Source organism: Solanum dulcamara, chromosome 12 (assembly GCF_947179165.1).
Source record: "Solanum dulcamara chromosome 12, daSolDulc1.2, whole genome shotgun sequence".
Lineage (NCBI taxonomy): Eukaryota > Viridiplantae > Streptophyta > Magnoliopsida > Solanales > Solanaceae > Solanum > Solanum dulcamara.
In genome coordinates this window covers 9661060-9683867 of record NC_077248.1, presented here as the reverse complement: position 1 = coordinate 9683867, position 22808 = coordinate 9661060, and the positions used below count along the sequence as shown (strand labels likewise).

The 22808-nt window shown below is 35.4% G+C and overlaps 1 protein-coding gene and 1 long non-coding RNA gene across 5 annotated transcripts; both read left to right on the top strand.

Moving 5' to 3' along the window:
- The first annotated feature begins 7154 nt into the window (after positions 1–7154).
- LOC129876706 (uncharacterized) lies at positions 7155–9610 on the top strand. Of its 2 annotated transcripts, XR_008763403.1 has the most exons (4): positions 7155–7321; positions 8488–8610; positions 9016–9137; positions 9217–9610. It is a non-coding gene; the product is annotated as an uncharacterized LOC129876706 (long non-coding RNA). The 2 variants fall into 2 exon arrangements; XR_008763402.1 differs by lacking the exon at positions 8488–8610 and having other exon boundaries at positions 9217–9607.
- Positions 9611–14716: 5106 nt separating this feature from the next.
- Positions 14717–21286, top strand: LOC129877700 (probable protein S-acyltransferase 16). Of its 3 annotated transcripts, none has more exons than XR_008763591.1 (7): positions 14717–15171; positions 19708–19800; positions 19880–19981; positions 20200–20277; positions 20355–20453; positions 20529–20634; positions 20764–20853. XR_008763591.1 is itself a non-coding variant. In XM_055953229.1 (7 exons), the coding sequence occupies exons 1-7, from the start codon at positions 14893–14895 to the stop codon at positions 20866–20868; spliced, it is 852 nt and encodes a 283-aa protein (XP_055809204.1). In that variant the 5' UTR covers positions 14717–14892; the 3' UTR covers positions 20869–21286. The 3 variants fall into 3 exon arrangements, 2 of the variants coding, with proteins under 2 accessions (XP_055809204.1, XP_055809205.1); XM_055953229.1 differs by having other exon boundaries at positions 20539–20634; positions 20764–21286; XM_055953230.1 differs by lacking the exon at positions 20764–20853 and having other exon boundaries at positions 20549–20636.
- Positions 21287–22808: the final 1522 nt, after the last annotated feature.

The window sequence follows — 22808 nt, the reverse complement described above, 5'->3', positions numbered from 1 at the left end:
GACACAAAATTAAATATGTTTTTTAAATTAGTCTTGATAATATTAGGTTTGATTATTATACTTTTGATACATATGACACAAAAAAAAGACATGTATCAATGGTATAGAGCCCGTTTGGATGAGCTTAAAAAAAGTAACGTTTATGTATGAAGTGCTTTTAGAACTTTGAAGTGCTGAAAGTTATTTTTATAAATAAACAGTTGAGTGTTTGGATAAAAGTACTTATGATGTGAATTTTAGGGTTAAGAGAATAAAAAAGGTAGTTTGGGAATTTAGTTAAAATATAAGGGATATAAAAGTAATTTCTATGGTCAAAGAAAATGACTTTAAGCACTTTGGAAAAAAAAAGTTAGGAATCCTAACTTTTCATTTTTGACTGACTTTAAGAACTTTATGGCTTAAAGTCAGCATTAAGCAAACACGTCCAAAAGCTAAAAAGGGACTTTAAGTTGGTTTTGACCAACTTAAAGTCAATCCAAACGGGCTCATAGTAATCAAATCTAATATCATCAAGACTACCTAGGACACAAAAAAAAGATAGGTACATTCCGGACGATTCAATAATTAATGGATAACTAGATTAAGATTGGATTATGATTCTTTTATCCGTCAAAATCATTCCATGATCTTAGAATAATCGAAAATTTTTATATTATTGGGCCAACAAATCAGATATTATTCCAATAGATGCCATCAATAAAGAATGGTCTGAAATTCAGGTTATTCCCCATAAATTATGGACGGATACTAGTTCTTAAATATATCATTACCCTCATATCATATTTAATAAATACTTAATAAAATATAGCAGTACTCATTATACCAAATCAAAAAAAAATCTAATATTTTTAATTTGGTTAGATATATATTGTCCTCATATGATATTTAATAAATATGTCTCCATACTTGATACGTCATCATCTTCATATCAAAATTAAAAAAAAATTATTTTCCAATTTTTTTTACATTTGGTGAGATATATCACTATCCTCGTATAATATGTTAATAAATATTTTTCCTTACTAAATACATCATTATTCTGATCATATGATATTTAATAAAAAATTCCTAATTTTTTTCATATGGTGCAATTATTATGGAAAAGAAAACATAAGTAGACAATTTTAAAAAAAAAATTATCACATTTATACATCAATATTAATTAATTACAAATTATAACATATATTCTTATATAGTATATTTCAGTATAGAAAATCAATTTCTCACGCCTAAGAAATGGGGAATGATGAGTTGTACTGGAACTGTTTAATTTATTTCTTATAGTTTTTTTTTTTTTACTTTTTGTAACGATTCGAACCATTGTTATTAAGGGAGATGGGAAATCGTAAAATTTTATAATCTAGATCCGTACAATCCCGCCAGAGAAGACATAATCCCGCTACATCGGCGCCGCTCCAGTGGGATGTGAGCCGCCAGAGCGGGATGGTCGAGGCAGAACTTAGTGTGGCGAATTCTTATTTTCTCTTCTTGTCCCTAAGTACCAAAAAGAGGCGAAGGTTATCCCAAAAACCCTCTGAAGGCTGCTCTAGGCTTGGAAAAGTAGGGAGAAGGAGATTTCAGTATAGGAAAGGTTCCAATCGGCGGAATTCAGACCCACTTTCACCATCTCGTTGTTTGAAAGCTAGAATTGAAGGCACAATGCCTCTCTACAGTTGCTTGGCGCCCAAGTAGGATAGGTTTCTCTAATTGATCAGTTGTAAATCTGTTCCCACTCATTCTATATTGTAATTGACAGGAGATTTCATGCATAGGCCTTTGGGTACGGAGTTTGGATGGCTGAATGTATGGTTATTGTTGTTTAGGATAGGAATGTACCATGTGGTATGATTATCTTGTGACTAGTGATGATAGTCTAGTACGTGGTTGATAACTATTATACTGCTTGTTGATATGATTGATGGTTCTATGTGAATAATCTGAGTAATGTGAATCTGAAGTAAGGGGAGGAGGTAATTGATCTAGTATTGATAAACCTCTTGAATGAACCTATAAATTATATTTGGTTATAGGTCATGGTTGGTCTATATCATAGAGAGACTCTCAATAGTGATTGAGTAAGGTTATGACGTCTTTTATGTATTTAATTATTTTGGTTGAATGGTTGATATGTTGTTGTAATGGGTCTACAATCCCAGAACTGTGAAATCCATAAACTTGAACTTGCTCTATCAAAAGTGATGCCTTAAATAAAGAAGGCTTGATGAAATATTGTTAACGAAGGGAAAGATAGAATGTAACTAATGAAATGACTATTGTTAACAATTACATGCAATGAACCTGTTACTTGATTGTGCAAGTATGTGAACTATTCATTATGGACTGTGATTGTGGTTGTAACTGTGATGTTGGATTGGGTGTCACGTACCGACATATATATTGGATCGAGTATCACGTTTCGACACACATATATATAGGATCGGGTTTCACTTCCGACACGTATATAGGATCGGGTGTCACATTCCGACACATATATAGGATCGGGTGTCACATTTCGATACATATATGATTTGGGTATGGGTTCCATGAGAAAACCAATATGTGACTATCATCTTTGAATTGATCTTGACTATATGTGTGATGATAGAGAAACTGATCAGATTATAACTGAGCATGCCCATCCTATGTAATAACTGATATGAAAGGAGCGAAGGTCCTAGTGTCATCATGTTGACTGTTGTAATTGAGATTTACCTGGTAAAACTGTACATTCTCTTGAAATGGTAAATTGATAATGTGTTCATGTATATGCCTGATTGGATTATGTTATGGGTGCTAGATGCATCCGCATAGTAGGTATGAGGTTGTGGGTAAATTAGTGGAAAGCAGTCAGTGTGTTGTTAAGAGAAATTAATGACTTAAAGTCAGTTATTGTTGAAGTCTTGTAGGCACATGGGTTAAAAAGAGGATTGGAAAGTTTTTGGAGATTTTGTCTCCGAGCAGTGGCGGGAGGAATCCCGCTATGGCAAGGCCGACAGAGCGTAATAGGTCCCACCGTGGCGGGATTGTAGCGGTTAAGAGGTGAGCTTTGTCCCCCCAATGTTGTCCTCTTCCAAGTCAGATGTTAACTATCCTAAGACCATGTGATGGTATGAAACTAAACATAGTATACGGGTTAGACAGAGTTAGAACTGGCCTGTAGTTTGGAAACTTCTCTATGTGATAGAAGGGTTAGGCCTTGATCTGTATTAGAATTGGCAATGGGACAACTAGAAAGGATGAAAGTTAGGCTTGAACGACTCGAATGAGGTTAATGAGAATGATAAGAGTTTTGCATAAGGTTTGGCGGTGAATCTCTTAAGAGAATGTTTTCTTCTTGTCGATTCCTTTATATTATGCGGTGGGTATCGATTGACCGATGATGCCTACCAGTACGTGTTGTTTATACTGATATTACTCTTGCTATGCTACTTGGTATAGTGTGATTGCAGCGTCAGTGATGTTTCATAGATGAAGACAAAGATGAGTCTCCAACAGCTTCTACTCTTCATTCCTTATGGTGGGAGTTGTGTCTTGCTTGTATTTATACTCTGTATCTTTAGAAGCTCTTGTATCCGTTTAGACTAGTATCCTTGGAGGTGTTAAGTATTTCTTGTAATAAAGCTTGGAGTTTAAAAAATTCAATTTTTGGTGTATTCCTAACTCTTTTAGGACTTATAATGGTATTTTGTTAAATTTCCGCAGGATATTTTTTAAGGGTTCTCCTATCTAGGTATTAGAGTAGTGCCCGCACGACCCGATGGGATGGATTGCGACACTTTTCTTTCATGTTCTTTTTTTAATTTTCTTTATACATGATTATTTGTGGAAGGGTATTATATATATTGTGTGTGGGTGGAGTGGGGTGGGGTGGCGGTTATATGTATAAACTTTTTATAAAAAAAAATATATACTTTGTATAGTTCATAACACTTTGTATATTTATAGATGTACATGTGTGATGTATGTATAGTATAAACTTTTTATATATAAATATACTTTTTATATCGGTAGTATCAATATACTATTTTTGTATAAAAGTATATAAATGTAGAAAGTACTATGGTAAATAAAGGTAACACTTGTAGTTTATGGTATAGATTTATTATATTGGAGATACTTTTTTTCATGAAAAATATGTATCACATATAAATTTATATATTTAGTGTATATATGGCGGAATAAACTATTTATATGATGTAACAACTCATGTTTCCACATAACAAAGATATGTATTATAATCACCGAGAACACATAATACAATTGAGAAATGAAAACAACAAGAAGTAACAGCTATCGATCCTTAAAATGAAACTGAGAATCTTAACCAAAGGGGAAGAAGATCAGAAAATACAGAGATAGATAGAAGGGGATGAGAAGCTCAGACTAAGAACGGAGATGAGAGGAATTAGCCTTTTTTACTCAACAATTTGCATAATGCCTGAATCACATATCACTACCCTTTTTAATGGAACTGTTTTCATGCCCACTATTCAACTCAGATCCCAAATTAACCTGGCCCTATTGCTTGTTCTCGGCCCATTAACTCTTGTCCGCCCAATAACTATTTGTGTGGCCTTGGTATCCACATTGCGCTGAACTTGGTTCATAGCAATACTCTCGTCCTTAATAAGAACCTTATCTTCAAGGTTCAAGTAAAGAAATCCCATAACAAAGGGCAGTGATAAGCTAGATGTAGCTATGGAAACTTCCACAGGTGCAAAGGCCACTGGTTGGTAGGTCCTGTTGGATATCAGGAAGAAATCGGTAGTCTCGTATCCGCTAACAATACCAGTGCATGTAATGTTGTTCACATAGCCTCTAAGAGTGGACAAGAATGATATGTACTTTTTTGGTACAAGTACAAATGTAATTGCATAATATGCAGCAGCCATAACATGTCAAATTTGATGCAATACCACTAATCCAACTCCAAGTACTAGAGAACAAGCATACTTCCTTTTGAGAAAATCAAGCATCTTAGCCTTGGAGAGTATTTGAAGGATTGGTATGAATTCTTTTACTGAAGTAGTTGTTGGTGATATAGTGGCAATATTCCTCCTAATTAGGTGCTGAAGAGAAGTTGTGCATGCTTTCCAGTGTGTAGCCTTGGTCAGCCATATAGGAGAATCTCATATTAAAAAAATTGGCCAAAAAGCTATATTATAAGTGATCCCCCACAACATATCACCAGTTGATTAATAATGGTGAATGAGTCTCGAATATGCTCAAGTGTTATTTCGATTATTATGTCGGTACCATGAACGAAACCCAAACCGCATAACCCTTCAGCACACTCCTAATGTCAAACCACAAAACATTCCTACCAAAAATAATTTCAAGCCACCCCATAGGACAAAATGATTCAGAGAAGCATAGTGCACCACTCTCTCCAAATAAATATGTTATTTTCCCACGCATTACAACGCCTACTATTTCACCAATGGTATATGTTGACCCCAGCATAACATACTCGTCCACTAAGAGACTGTTAATTGTGTTGCAAGTTGAGCCTGTATCTGTTCAAAACTGACATGGATAGAAACAATCAACCCCTCTTCTTTCGGTGAGAACATTTGTGTTTTAAGACCAAGCTGCAAGTGATTTATTCATCTAAAACTGAATTTTTTTTGCAGAATTGCAGACCATCTAATTTAGGGACTTTACTCCAGAGTTCAATTGCTTGAAAAGAGACAACATCCTCATATTTGTCTGATGCTTCAATGATCAACTCAAATAGAGTGTGCATCTCAGGTTCAAGCAACTCATAATATGGCGATGTCAATAATAGAAACCAAAGCTTTGTATCTCGTTGTCCCAACAACTGCACCTGCAGATGTTGCAGATAAGACTGCTCAACAACATCTGTGTGACCCTTGTTGATCATGACCATATTAATAGTCCTCCTTGGTAGATCCAAACAATTAACAAGGGCTTTCCAGTCTTCCGTGGGTACCAATGTCGAGGTATTTGTAGCTGAGTGCAAGTTATCACCAGAAGATTGTGATCCATCCTTTTGTGAATCAGCATTATTGCTTTCAATTGTTGTCAGTGATGTTCCATTGATCTCTACACCAACCATTCTATTTTCAATTATTTCCACAATGTAAGAATTCATACACAATTGTCGATCGAGATCCCACACTTGAGTTATAGGGTTAGCATATGGAATGAAGCAAAACATATCAGTAGATCCCAACAATTGTAGTTGATCCACGTTCACTGTATCTGTATAACCTGTTTGAGCCATGGAGTTGAAACGTACCCCCCAAATCCCATACACAAAGATTCATTGCAGTTTCATGAATAGAGACAATAGAGGAATTCACATTAGGATCAAATGAGAATTGACACAAAATATTGTGAGCAATGAACTCATCTGTAGATTTTTCATGATCTACAACAAGCAGTGTTTCATCCAAAAGCATGTTACTCGGTGGATTGCTATCCTTAATCTTCAAAAAAAAATTATCATGATTTAAAATCCATTAATCTCAAATTTAGCCAATCATGACGTGCTTGTGGAATGATGACCAACTTCAGGTGGTCATATTTTTTTTTTAGATTCTTCCACAATTTAAGGGGGTCTTTTAATGTAAGATACTATAATTTTAATCTCTCGTTAAGATGGTAGCGGAGAAATATCATGGCTTTGGCACGGTCTTGACTAGATGTCGTATTGTCATCTTTGATGGTGTCTATTAGACCCATAGATTCTAGATGTATTTCGTCATCTAGTGTCCATGATGAGTAGCCTTTTCCAGATATTTCAAGTGCAACAAATTCAAATTTAGAAATATTAGACATTTTAAGAAAATAAAATTTTTATCCCTTTTGTTACCTTCTTAAAAATATAACTCAAAGCGATGGAGGCTCGTACTGATAAAGTGTTATAAAATAAACTAACTTAGCAATTTAAGAAGGAAAAAATAAGAAAAAGAGAGAGGAGAAGCTAAGATCTGTGTATATATTTTTCAATGTCAAAAAACAGCAATTTATAGCTAAAAAAAAGAGAAAAACAAATAGTAGGCAACTTGTCCACTTTAAATGGGCCCACTTGAAAAAAAGACATCCACTTATATCATACAACAACAATAACAATCCAGTGAAATCCACCGGGATCTTATTTTTTACTAAATTAAAATATAGAAAGAATTTTTAATCCTCCAACAAAAAAAGAAACCCTCGTCTCTCTCTTTTCCTTTCTTGATACTTGCGCCTCTGACGCCAGTTCCAACTCTGAAGCACGCCGTGCTACCCTCCCATCCGGCGTCCGCCTCCAGCACCAACTCCGACGCCGCGCCACTAGCATTCCGCAGCAAAGGTCAAATAACAAATGAGTAATTTTCATTTTTTTTGTTTTTTTCATTTTGGTGTATTTTATTATTTGAGATTTGTTTTGCTATCTGATTTAAAACCTATGCATTGCTACCAAAAATCCAACAGTTTATGGAAGACCAACAAGCAGATAAAGTTAACAACACCCAAAAACAAATCTTGATTCCAAAACAAGAAACCTATCACTTCCATCCCCACAAACAAAATAAAATTAGGACCTTTTTGCATGTTTCTTGAAACAATTTATTGTACTTGATGAGTTCCTAGCAAAAGCACTTGGAGAGTGCTAATTATAATAAGGCATTGTGACATGATTTTGAGAGTTGGGTGTAGAAAAGCTAAGCATTTGTTGGCTCTCATGAGAAACTGGAAGTTGCTGAAACAACATTGTAGTTTTAGAATATGAGAAATCATCAGTTGATCTCATTTGAGTCAAACTTACATCGTCCCCCTGCCCTACAAAAACAGCATCCATGTCCAGTTACTTGAATGGTTTGCTGCATTAACTACTGGTAACATGGCAAGAATGAAACTTTTTTTGTTTCTTTCTCCTATAGTGTCATGCTTAATTTATAGTCAAGTTTCTTTCTTGAACAATTATGATCTATGTTTCTCGGACTCTTCCAAAATGTTAATAGATGCGTGTCGGATTCTCCAAAGAAAGTATAATTTTGGAGAATCTGACATGGGTGCAGCATAGAAAGTGAAGAGCCCGCGCAACATGGATTATGATTTAAGAAAAAATCATTATGTTGGTATAATTGTTAATTGGTGGTGGTGTCATTGTCATCGTTGTTATCATTTTGTTATTGTTTCTTGAACAGATGAGTCTGCCCATTAGTATATACTGTTAGGGCTTTACTACCAGTCTAATCTTACAAAGAGAATTATACATACTGAGCTACTCATATAAAAATTACTCCTACTCCATTGACATATATGAAAATAGATCATTTTAGAAATCAAAACTTCCATTAATATTAGTGATAGAGTGTTGCTTTTAGTGATCCTGATGATCAGCTTCCATTTAATGATCCTTTGATGGTTTCAGTTAAGTAGGAAAACTATTCTTAAGTTTGTTGTATTTTTGAAATCGATCCTAACTAAATTTCTAATTTGTTTTGGGTTCAATTGCTTCGGCATTACATATAGGGAATTGTATGACACATCTGGTAACCTTTATCTGCCTTACTCTGCAATACGAAAAAAGTTGATTCTTTCACCTCCAGTCTACTAGAAATCCACTCCAAGATGTTAGAATTAAACAAGATAGAGGTATATCTTGATAATGCATACAATTTTAATTTCGAGATATGTGTGTGCTGCATTTTTCAGCTCTTTATATAATGGCATTTCTTTTCATTCTTTAATCATTGTTGGACTTATTCTGTCGATTTGGGTTGACATACGATTTTGATATTCCTAATTCATGATATCAATCACCATGATATCTGCAGTATAGTTGGGTAAATGGTGTGTTATATAGGACTGTTTGCATTGATACTCACTATCCAGAACTTCTCTTGTAATTTTATCAAGTTATTTCTTGATTTTTTATTTATGATGGAATCCTCAGTGTATGCATGTGTGAATATTGAAAAAGTAACTTCAGATCATAAAAAATCTAGTTCTTTCTCCTCTAAAGCCCATGTAGAACTTGATATTAACTATTATTTGCAGGAGCTTGCTTCAACAATACAGAGACGACATTGCATCAGATCCTAACAGATTTCTCGCAAACAATGTTGTAAATCAATTTGCTGAAGTATTGGCTAAAGCTTGGAATGAATTGGTGATCCAAGGTCGATATTTGGGAGATGTTTTGCTTAATGCTAAAAGGTTAGGTCTTTAAAGTTGTACTAACTTAAATACATATTTCAGGATTGTGATTATGTTTGTGGTTCAAGCTGAAGAACGCAACATGTATGACCAGCATTGGCTTTCTGCTTCATTGAGAGAAAGATATCCTACTTTAAATAATAGTGTCGCTTGCCCTCCTCGACCTTCTTAGTCTCGACCTACTCAACTTCCAATATATGGTCAACAAAGAGATTTGATAGATGAGTCTTGTAGTGAAGAAGATGATGAGGATCATGTGGAAAACACACTGCCGCATTAGTGAAGTTTATAGTTGTACTAGATAATCTAAATTTCTTATTTTATAGTTGTTTTATGCTACTTATTATGTTTTTTGTGAATGCATGATAACTTTGACATTCTATTATATAACTTATGACTTTTATGTTTTGTTCATTCAAATTCGAATAACTTTTAAGTTGTTTTTCATATTGAGTTGATAAGAGAATATCTAGTAAATGATTTGGTATATCGATATATTGTTGGAAGCTCTTTAAGCTTGATTTAGTTGATTAGAATATATATTGAATTAAAATAACAAGTGGATAGTTGCAAAAAGAAGTAATAAGCTGCCAAAAAATTTTCCAAGTCACTTTTCTGCATTTTATTTTTCAGAAATTGCATAAAAAAGACCTCACGAGATCTCTTTCTGGCAATTTCATTTTTCAAGCAATGATTTAAAGTGACCTCATGAGGTCTCTTTCTGAAAAAATAATAATATTTTTTTCCATTAAAGAGACCTCATTAGGTCGCTTATTTGTCTTATGTGTTTTAGTTATAGCGACCTTATAAGGTCTCTATTCATGAATTTAAATAAATTTAATAATGTTTAGAAACCTCATAAGGTCTCTTTTCCTAAATATAAAATAAAAATACATAGTAATATAGGGACCTCATGAGGTCTCTTTTTTAAAAAAATAAAAATAAGTAATAAATTAGCAATCTCACGAGGCCTCTTTTTGAATAATTTCGAAAAAAAATATTAGGGATCTCGTGAGGTCTCTATTTGGCAACCTCTTGAGGTCTCTACAAAAAAGCCACCTGCGTTTTAGCGACCAACAGTTAAGGTCTCTTTTAACAGTTTTTTAGTAGTGGTATGCTTTCCCAGAACACCTAGAACAGTACGAAAATGGTCTGCATGTTCTTGTTTACTCTTCGAATACATCAAGATATCATCTATAAACACAATAACAAATGAATCTAGGAATGGTTTGAAAACCTCATTCATCAAACTCATGTATGTGCATTGGTCAGCCCAAAAGACATCACCAAAAACTCATAGTGTCCGTACCTAGTCCTAAAAGATATTTTGGGCACGTCCTCAGGCCTAATCTTCAATTGATGATACTCAAACCTGAGATCAATCTTCGAAAAGACTGATGCACCTTGTAACTGATCAAAGAGGTTATTAATACGTGGCAAGGGATATTTATTTTGGATGTTAACCTTATTCCGTTGACGCTAATCAATTCTCATGCTACTATCCTATTTCTTAACAAATAGTAGCAGAGCACACCACGAAAAAGCACTGGGACGGATAAATCCATTATCAAGGAGTTCTTGGATTTGAGCCTTATGCTCTCTCAACTCTGTTGGAGTCATACGGTAGGGAGGAATAGAAATTGGGCGAGTGCTCGGCTCCAAATTAATACCAAAATCTATGTCCCTATCGGGAGGCATACCAAGAAAGTCTGTAGGGAACACATCTGAAAATTCACACACAATCAGAATAGAATCTATAGAGGGAGACTCTACATCAACATTCCGAATATGGGCCAGAGAGGACAAGCAACTCCGCCCCACCATTTTTCTAGCCTGGAGAAAATATATGACCTTAGCTGGCTTATACTTGTACACCCCTTCCTACTCTAACCTTTTCCTCCTCGGAATTTCTAGAGCCACAGTCTTAGCATTACAATTAAGTACAGGAAAATAGGGAGATAACCAAGTCATGCCTAAGATTATATCAAAATCGGTCATTTGTCTAAAATTATCAAGTCAACCCAAGTCTGGAATCCCATAGACATCATAGAACAAGCACGATAAACATGGATGACTATAACTGACTCTCCAACAAGAGTAGAAAAATGGATGGGGGCATCAAGTATATCACAAAGTACAGCAAAACCCAAAGCATATTTCACTGACACATATGAATAAGTAGACCCCGAATCAAATAAAATTGTAGCCATCCGATCACAGAAAAGAATAGTGTATGTGATCACTGCATCAGACACTTCAGCCTCGGTCTTGCTTGGAAAGGCATAAAACTGGGCCCTATCATCCTGACGGGCCATCTCCCTGCCTGGCTGCGCTGCTCCTCGATCTGTACTACCATTACCTCGGCCTCCACAGTCTCGCTGGTTTCTTTCTCACCCACCTTATGGACGTCCTCTATCATTTTCTTCCCCGCCCGCGGGTACAACTGCTCTATCCTACTGAGGTGCTGAATCTGTTCTGCAAGGGTGAGAACATTCCCTTTTTATATGCCCCGACTCTCTACAATTAAAACAGTCGCTCTCAAAGGATGGCCTGCTACCCGAAAAAGATGCTCCTTAACCCTCATGGGTTGAATGCTATTGTGGAGTACCTGAAAATTACAAGTAGAAGTGGGTAGAGTTGACTGAATTGGTCGGGCTGCAATTACCGGCCTGCTTTACCCTCTAGAATAGGACCTCTAAAAATTACCTATGCTCTTAGCTTCTCTGCCAAAGCTTTGGTCTGCCCATCTCGCCTCACACCCTCTACCTTCTTCACAAAATCAGTGACTTTATTGAAACTCATGCCTGACGAAGTCATGTGAACTGACAACACCTATAATTCAGGGTTAAACCCCTTCCCAAACAACAAAATCTTTCCTCATCTGTAGTTACCAGTTGAGTAGCATACTTTGACAGTGCATGAAATTTGGCCTCATAAGCAGCCATTGACATACCTCCCTGCTCCAAAGCCATAAACTCGTCCTTCTTGCGGTCCCTCAAGGTACGTGGCACATATTTTTCCAAAAGCAAGCCACGGAACTTGACCCAAGTGAGTGGACGCAACACTGACGAGCGACACTCCACATAAGACCTCCACCCTTTATTGGCCTCACCCTACAGTTGGAAGGTCACAAATTCTACCCCATACTGATGTACTATGCCCAGCTTATGCAACCTCTCATAGCAATCAAGGATAAACTCGTAGGCATCCTCATTTTCAGAGCCATGGAAGATCAGGGGGTTAAGTTTCAAAACCTTGGTGAGCATGTCGTGCTCAGTGCTGGTCATAACTGGACCCATAAGGGGTCTGAAGAAGGCATCAGTGCCCACTGCTTCATCTACTAGAGGAGCTACAATGGCAAATGGACGGGCAACAGGTACAGGTGTCGTGGGTACAGTGGTGATAGTTCCTCTTCATAAGCTCAGGAAAATCTAGTCAACAACTTAAATATGCGGAAAAACATTATAGGAACTGAAAGTCAATCGTACCAAAACTCTAACAGCTATCAAGCTTAAGAAAGGGAATGTTATCCCAAAAGAGAGTCATAAAAGATACAACCAGTGTCTGAACATCTAAGTCCCGAAAGAAGAACTAGGTTAAAAGAGAGTTCACGGCAGCCTGAAAGAAATGGCTTACCCTTGAACACGAACAACTATCTCTCCTCTAAACGAGGTCTCTCCGGAGCTGGCTGAATATGTCTTGTACTCAATAAAAACAGAGCAAGTGTAGTATCGGTACACAAAATCAATAGTGTACTGGTAGGATCACGCGGTTAGCCAGCAAATGAGTCATGGACAAGTAAACCCAACATAGTAAGCATATATATATATATATATATATATATATATATATATATATATATATATATATATACAGAATAAGCTTAACCATTTTCATCTCAATCAGTACTCAACAAGATCAGAGTTCAACAACCTCAATATCATGCAAATTCACATAAGGGTCCTCTCATGGGACCTGCAAACACTTACTTATGTGTCGAAACATGACACCCGATCCAAACATACAAAGCAGCCACAATTACAATTAATAGTCAATATCATATCACCAATAACACGTTCAACACAAGTTAGGCCACTAAGTGATCATTTCACATAATTTATAGTATGATTCCCTATTCATATACACACATGCATGCAATGAAGAAATTTAACAAGTACATGAAATACATACAGGAAACAAAATCATTACCTACCTCGAATTCAAGATTCAACAAATCTAAAGTGCAGGAGTTTTCTCTTTCCACGTTCGTTCTGTTTGTTCTTGGTCTAAAGACAGTAAATATATACAATGGATCAATATAATGGTCTACTTTACTCGAATTATAGTATAATTTCACTCTTAGACCAACCCATGATCCCAAATTCCACTTAGGGCTAATTTCCACCATTATCCACAGACCACAACCCTCCAATAATGATCACTCACCCTAGTTTATGGGTTTTAGAAATTGAATTATGAGTTCAGGGAGTAGAAATCTTACCTTTGGCGTGAGAATCCATGGAAAAGTGATAAAAAAAATGTCTTGGGTTGCCTCCTAACGTCTTAAGAACAGTTTCTATGCAAAAAACTGTTTCTCGGGTTTTAATCCCGTATTAATTCACGACTGTCCCGCTGCTCTGGCGGGATTATTTTCGCCTGACATGTTGCACGAAAATAGAGAACTCGGAACTTGAGCTCCAAACTCCCATTTCACAACACACCCTCAACCCATGGCGTCTTAAATCATACCTTCCATGCCAAATCTAATTTCGGAAGTTTTACTCACCCAAATGCAATTCCGTAAAGTCATAAAGGTTTCGTATCATCTTAGCTATCAACTAACTTAATCAGATTGCTGATTCGACCCCCCACCTATTACCGGGTCACCCTAGACTTCACCTAACTCAGAATTCGTCCAAGTCTGGCCTATACTCAATTTTTCCGAAGCTACTAGCCGAAGTTTTTTAGCCCAAATTCCTTTTCCATTGACCTATTCATAATAACGGAGACAAATCATTACAAAATGTTAAGTGAAGGGGAAAAAGATTAGAAAATACATAGAGAGATAGAAGGGGATGAGAAGCTTAGACTAAGAATGAAGATGAGATGAATTAGACTTTTTACTCAAAATTTGCATAATGCATAAATCACATATCACTACCCTTTTTAATGGAACTGTCCCATGCCCACTGGCCCTATTACTTATTCTCAGTCTAATAGCTCTTGTTAGCCTAATAACTATATTTTGTGATCTTGATATCCATATTGAGCTGAACTTGGTTCATGATATGGGATAGTAAAGATATACACAATATAATACATAAATTAAATTGAAAATGAGAATCATTAATTGTGAACTAATTTCTTAGGAGAGAAAATGATGATGATGAAAGGGAAATGGATATACATTAGTAATTAGGATCATTAGTGCTCCCTCCAATTTTTTAATTACCATATTGCAATTTTTATAAGTTAATTTAACTAGTTAAATTATATTATATTGATTCGATATTGTCTTGTGGTACAATTATATTGTCTTGGAAGTTAAATATAGTTATTTAACTTCTAAGCCGGGGGACCCATACAACCAAACACCGCTTCAATTTTGCCTTAGATCCAACCCGTAAATTCCATTTCCAATTTCCCCCACCAACCTCACCGGCGACGCCATCTGTAACCTCTTCTCTCAGCCACCACTCCGGCAAGTGAAAAGCGGAGATGAAAGCGACACGTGGCTGCAGATTCTCCTTCCACGTCATCGTCGTCGCCGCGGCAATTGCATACATTTACTTTACCACTGTATTTGTGTTCATTGATCAGTGGTTGGGACTTTGGTCGTCTCCCGGTATGCTTAATGCCGTCCTGTTTTCCGTCGTTGCTCTTTTCTGCATTTTCAGTTACGCACTTGCCATCTACACTGATCCGGGTCGGGTTCCTAGCTCCTTCGTACCCGATGTGGAAGACCCGGAGAATACAGTTCAAGAGATCAAGCGAAAGGTTTTTTTCGTTTCTTTCCCTTTATAATTTACTTTAATTTACGTATATTCTACTTGCATTATGCTTGTAGAGACTAGTCCTTCCCCGGACTCCGGGCATAGTGTGGAGCTAAGTTTTTTTTTTTGAGGATGTAGAGGCTAGAGTGTGTGAACTAGTTAATACTTTATAACACATTGAACTAGTATCAAGTTGTGGCTTGTGCATTTGCAGAAATGGAGATTTTGGTTTATTATTAATGGTGTACACCATTTACGAAATATGGCATAGATACTGGAAGAAATTATGGTTATTATAATGGTATGACCATGTGGAGTTTATAATATCACATATGTCACCAAGCATGGCAAGTGAGCAAGTCAAGCAAAACCCTGGGGATAATGAATTTACTGTTAAAATGTTTTTGTTGGATGCGTGTGTCATACTGGATGAAGTCAATTATTGGAGAATCTTCCTTTCAAATACTTGGCCTTGTAATCTTGATTATGGGCAAAGGTCTTAGGTAAAAACTTTTCATGATTGGAGAAGATGGACTGGCAGAATGTTGATACTTCAATGTTTGTGAACTGTATACACTGATTTCGTCCCTCTGTGAGCTGAAAAAAAAACCACTGGGGATTATTCTTTTGTACTTCTGGATTTCGGGGTTGGAAGCCCCTTTAACTGTGCTCTGATTTTGGGCAGATCGTTTTTTGATGTAAAGTAAAAACATTTATTTCAAACATAACCAAAAGGCTCCAAATTTCGACAATATAAACTTTACAAATTACGTATCTAAAGTGGTGATATCTTTTGTGATTTCCAAGTCATTTCCTTTTTACTACACCAGAAAACAATTTATACTACCATTGAGCCCTTAAGCTGAAGCACCTTCCTTTCTTTTGGTTCATTGTTACCATGTGATGGACAGGCAACTCTATCCCAAAGTTTTCTTCGTTAAAGTCCTTGCCTCTTTAGATAAGCACTTCATAGTCAATATCGAGAAAATCCAATCCATCACAAAAGAAAAAAAATGTTTTAAACCTCCTTTGTTACTTGATGCTGCAAAAAAGAAGCTGTTTTCAGTTTCACACAGAAGTCACCTATTACCCAACACTTCCCCCCTGCCCTTTTATGGAGACCGTCTTGATAGGTAACACAAAATGTGGCATGTACCACCCACCACCAGTGGAAGCACAATGTAATGTTAAGGTGCTTTTACTATCTATGGAAACTGTTTCTTGTCCCCCATCTTTTAAAAACTTAGTTGTCACAACTATAATGAGTAGAGAGACATAGAAGAGAAATAACTCCCTTTTCTCCCCTACTCATAAATAGAGCCAATAATCTGGCCACAAAATTCATACCCTTTGTCATTGAGCGAAGTTGATTCACTTGTGTCAATTCCTGTGCATTACAATTTATCTTTACATTCCAAGTATGGCCTTGTTCAGAAGGTTCCCTGCTCAATCTTCATCCCAAGAAAAAGGAGGGGGTCCTGTTCTGCTTAATTTCTAACTCAGGCAGCAAGCACATCTAAATTGTTTAGAAAGATTTCCTTCAAGGTACACTTCTTGTGCAACAGGGACCAGAATTTGATTCTTCTACCATCATCAATCTTCAAATTTGATGTGTAATCAAACCCCCCAGTTGGTTTCCACAAACTCAACCCCTTAGAATTTTCCTCAAGTCTTGACTTGCATTGACCGCCTTCTACCCCATTACTCATTGCTACAACAGATCTGCACAGTCTATTCTCCTTATCAAACCTATTGATGAACCTTCATAACTATTTGGCTGGCCAGCTAATGTTGTTGCTCCACCTTTATAAAGAATGTCTCACTATTTCCTCCCCATTGAAAGTCATATTTTCCTTAACCTGGTTTTTGGCTTTGTCATGTAGTAGTTGCTCTCTTAGTACAAACTTAAGGTTGAGAGATTGGTCTCCCAACATACTAAAGATTATTGAACCAGGAATGACATTTACGAGGGTCTTCCGGAAACAACCTCTCTATTTCCATGAGGTAGTGGTAAGGTCTGCGTATATCCTACCCTCCCCAGACCCCACTTGTGGGATTTTACTGGGTATGTTTTTGTTTCAACTGGCAGGCAAGTTGAGTGATTTTTCTTTAATAATCCACAAGATGATAAACAAACTTGAAAGAACCCGTAGAAGTATAATCTAGAAGTGTGTCAAAATTAGTATCACTTAGCACTATGGTATTTGGATAGTCTATTGAATTTGACTTCTTGAAGATACTTAAATGATAAAACCAATATTAGGAGGAATTGCGTCAATCAATTTGGGATGTCCCAAAATAGGAGTATCATATTAATTGGGATTGAAGTAGTATTATATAAGAACATATGATATAATCGAATAAAAATTTCAACTTTTACATCTATACAATGATAGAAGTGATCTTTTGTTACTTCAGAAGTAGTATAAATAAAATAGCGAAGGCAAAACCTTCCACTTAAGAAAGTGTGCGACATTGGGGCAGTTAAAACTAAGGCAGAAAACATAATTACCAAAATTAAAGCTAGTAAGCAAGTGAAAGTAGGGCTGTTCACAGTTTTGGTTAAAACCAAAACCAAACCGAAAATTTAACCAAACCGAATAAAAAAACCGACATTCAGTTTGGTTTGGTTTGGTTTGGTTTTAAATTTGAATAACCGATAATATTTGGTTTGGTTATGGTTATAGAAAAAAATAACCGAATAAATAACCGAACCAAACCGATAATTATATACTTAAAATTTATAATTATTTATATTTATAATATTAGTTTTTCATAAATAATTAAAGATATTTTATATGTTTTAATTATTAATTTAATATTAATATACTTATTTTTAAGGCCCAACAATCCAAACCCAACTCTCAAGCCCAATTATAAATTCTAATAAACACTAAACAGCGGTCCAAGTCCAACAATCCAAGCCCATTAACCCAACTCTCAAGCCCAATTCTAAATCCTAAATTCTAAATCCTAAATTTCTAATAAGCACTAAGCACTTGAGCAGCAGGCAGGAACATAAAGTAAAAGTTAAAACTTTAAAACCCTAGTATATGTTTTCCTTTTACATTTTTGTTCCTCTCACGTTGGTTTCTCACAAAGTCACAGACTCACAGTCATAGACTAACAGTGAAGGCTCAAGAGCAACCTCAACTCCTCAACCCCAAGTATAAGATTGTCAAATTTTGAGAAGGTTTGTAAGGAGTTTTTCAAATTTTAAATTGATTTTAAGTTGTTTTCTTTTTTTTTTCGAATGTTTAAGTTGTTTCATTTTCTGTTTTGAACCTCCGTGGGTCGTGAGGAAAAAAGAGCTTCATAAGAATTTGAAGAATGTAGAGAGAGAATATTTGAATTATCTCGGCTAGTCATAAACCGAATAATCGAATCAAACCGAACCAAACCGACAATAACCAAACCCGTGGTTATTATTTTACTTGGTTTGGTTATGGTTTTAGACATTTAATAACCGATTAAATTGGTTTGGTTATGGTTTTAATCAATAACCGACCCAAACCGAACCATGAACACCCCTAAGTGAAAGCATGAATATTTGAAAAATAATTTTCCATTTAAGAAAGTATGTCATCGCCCCCCTTAAAACTCAAGTGGAAGGACCTTTTCTAAGCATGGAGGAACTAAAACTGTTGTATGGAGATTAAGATTCGTTCTATTTTATATCATTGAAGAAAGTATCTAACTTAGTTTCAAAGGTAATTTTGTGACATGGTGTGCTAATTGTATATTATTTCCAGATACATCAAATATTTAGTTGTTCCAAAGCTAAAATTTGTTGATAGTGCTGTTTCCTACTTTTTGTGGTCTATGTTTAATTATCTCTCAGTAGAAGCACCAAGAATGTGCCCCCAAATTACCCATATACATGGTGAAGTTTCCTTCACTACAAAATCTACGATTAACAAAGTGATGACTGTTCATCCTCCACATTCTCCTTTGAATACCTTTAAAGGCCCTCCTAGGATTAATCACACCAATCATAAGAGTTGCATTCCTCGGGACTTTCTTTTAATCTCTTGAAGCTGCTAAGCGTTCCCGCTCTCCAACAGCATTTAATCATGCAGTGTGTAGTCCCAGTTTAAGCCTGAACAATAATCTGATAAATATGATTTTGCACATAATTCAAGTAGCACTTGACAATTTTAGTATTTAATTGAAAATCATCTTTGACAGCACGTTGTTGGAGAAGAGATTAATTGATGATTATAGTTTCTCATGCACTCATTGTTAGTCTTCCATTTTGACTGAAGCTTTCAGAGCCCATCTTTCCTACTACCTTCATCCACTAACATCTGGTAAACAATCATTTTCAACAACAGCCTTTGTCAATAGTATTATTTGAAGAAACTCTAATCATTTTTGTATGTTCTAGAGTTTATTGCTAAGTTAAATATTTTATTAGCTAATGCTTTTCTGCTTGAATTTTTTCTGTGGGACAAAAAATGGATGAACTCATCAGAAGAATATTGCAAAATTGAGTTTGGAGTCCTTGGATGTGATTTCTTTCTGTTGAATTATTCTGCAGGGTGGGGATTTGAGATACTGCCAGAAGTGTTCCCTTTATAAGCCTCCACGTGCCCATCATTGTCGTGTATGTAATAGATGTGTACTGCGAATGGTATGCCTCTATGTTTTCTTTTATGTTATTTCTTGATATCCTGGATAATGTACTAAATCTTTTGCCTCTTGAATGCAAGGATCATCATTGCGTGTGGATGAATAATTGTGTGGGCCATGCAAACTACAAGATCTTCTTCATCTTCGTTTTATACGCCGCTATTGCTTGCATATATTCCCTGGTAAGAAGTTGACATTTTGATGCCTTTCAGAGGCTGTATATGATCTTGGTATGCTGTGCGTGCAATCTATTGTTTCCTGAATGTATCCTTTCTTTCTTTTTATTTATATTCTGATTTGGTGCTTATGATGAAATTTGATTGATCATCATAACCTACAAGATTTAAGCATCTTTGCCCTGCTCGCGACCCTTCAACACTTTCTACTTTTGTTTCTTCAGGTTCTGCTTGTTGGTAGCATAACTATTGATTCTCCAAAGGACGACCAGCAAAGTGAAGGTTCTTACAGAACTGTATATGTAATTTCTCATGAACTAGATTTGTTCTTAGTACTGTTTCGTTCATCCATTTGCTCAGATGTTGTTCCTTTTAGCAGATTATTTCAGGGCTTCTACTGGTCCCACTATGTTTGGCGCTTAGTGTTTTTATGGGTTGGCATGTGCATCTGATTTTGCAAAACAAGACAACCATTGAGGTCTTTTTACCTGAATATGTTAGTTCATTCAATTCTTTTCAGTGGTGTTAAAGTTTTTACGTTATAACTGATTAGTGCCTAATAGTATCAAGAAGGTGTCAGAGCTATGTGGCTGGCTGAAAAGGGAGGTCATGTATATTCACATCCATATGATCTTGGTGCATATGATAATTTGATATCAGTAAGTGATCATTCTGCTTTCTCTATATGCTATCTTTAACGTCCTCTTCCTTATCCATAGTTCTTTTTCATCCTTGATTTCCCGACTTCTTTAGTTTAATCATTTTGTCTGGTTTGCCTGGGAATGCAGGTTCTAGGCCCAAGTGTATTTTGCTGGTTGTGCCCCACAACTAGACATATAGGTTCTGGCGTTCGCTATAGGACACCATTTGAAGGCTCCTCGACATCAAGATGAACATGTTACTGAAACATCCTGTGACAAGATGTCAATGTTCTAGTTGCCAAAGAAGCAAAGGAAATCTGGCTCTGCCGTAGGAATAGCAAGATTAACAGTCTCATCTGTTCTCGCCGTCTGCCAAGATTAACAACATGGAGGCGATTTTCAATCTTTGGTTTCTATCATTTCAGAGATCTCCAGTCCTCCATATGCTGAGACACTAACGAAAAGGTAATGAGAGATATCAAAGCGGCTGTCAATAGTTCCCATTGTTCATAGTTGGGTTATAAAGCTAGTATACACCATGTAAAATAGAACTTCCCTTCTTAATTTACAGTAAAGAATTCACATGTAGCTTAAAACAGCTACAATTATGTGTCAACTTCTGTCTTCCTCCTTCCAGCATAATTGGTAATGTTGACAAGTCATTGGTGAATCCTTTTTCTTGAAACAAATCATAGTAACTTAAATCAAAGTTTTTAAATCTTATCAAGGGTTAAACCAGTTTGGGGTTAGGGGGTGTTTAAGATATTTTTTTCTTAAACCATTTGGTATTCAACTCATTGACTCGATTTAATTCAGATTCATGCAAGGTTGGCCTACTAAGGAGAAAAATAGTTTCCTATTGAAATGTTTTTTTATTATTTAAACTCGAAACTTGTAATTAAGAGTGGAGTGAAAATCATATATTATGTGTTAAATTTATTCCTTCTTTCTATACATAATAAAATATTATTCCTTCTCTCCGTTTGTTGCTTAACTATTGTTGGTGAGTGCAAAACATAGCTGGGCTGTATCACATGCATGTGCTTACGAGGCTGAAGCCAAGAAAGTAAACTGGCTACTCACAGAAAACGAAAATTGAGCAAGTGGTTTTTAATTTTTGTCATCATAACGAACAAAACTTTTTGCGGCATATAAATCTATATTTTTATGTTATAATATTTTACAAGTTATGCTCGATCATGACTTAATACTAAATAATTTACGTTCTACTAAACATACATTTAATTACTAATAAAGATCAGTTTATTTAAAAGACAAAATTTACAACTTTATGGGTACTTAACAGTGAAGATGCTACTAAATATTGTCAAAGATTGTGTTAGGATTGCTACTACAAATTTAGCATTTTAACAAGAGTCCTTTAGTTTAAAAGTATGACTAATCGGTGTAAATTCTAAATAATCAGACTGAGATTATCAATATCATTCATTTCTAATTAAAGATCTATTAAATTAATCTGACTTCAAAATAAAAATAAATACAAAACATCAGCATCAAGTGAAAAAGAAAAAAAAAATGCTACTTAGTACTAGGTGAGTGAGTGAGGATAAGAAGGGACATCTACCGTAATTCCTCGTGGACTCCATGCCCCTTGTCCTAAACTTGTAAGCAAATTTGCCCACACTCCTAATTACGTCGTGCGTACACGTTTCTCTTTTTCATTTTTTATTTTTTATTAAAAAAATTTAACCTACTTTTACTTAATTAATATAAATAAATTTCAAATAATCAAATATGATTTTTTTTTCTTTTCTCCTTTTTCAAATGAGAATATACACTTCTAAATAAGTTCATTGTCTATTTAAGTAAATCATTTAATTCAGTCAAATAATGAACCTACATATTCTTTTAAAATTTATTACAAGTTTAAAAATTCAGAAAAAACATACAAAATGAAATTATCTTAAAGTTCTCATGGTATATGTGGAAAAAAAATTAATGATAAATTTAGTTGAGTAATTTTGAATACTAAGAATTCTAAATTAGGTGATTTTATTAATATAAAATAAAGTTTAAGAAGTTTGTATAATCATCTCTATTATTTATATATATTTTTAAAATTAAATTAAATTACACAAATAAAGTGAAACGGATTGAAGCACAATAAAACCTCTTTTTAGAAGAAATAGTGATGAGATGCACGTGCCTCAAATTCGAGTGGTGGAATTTTA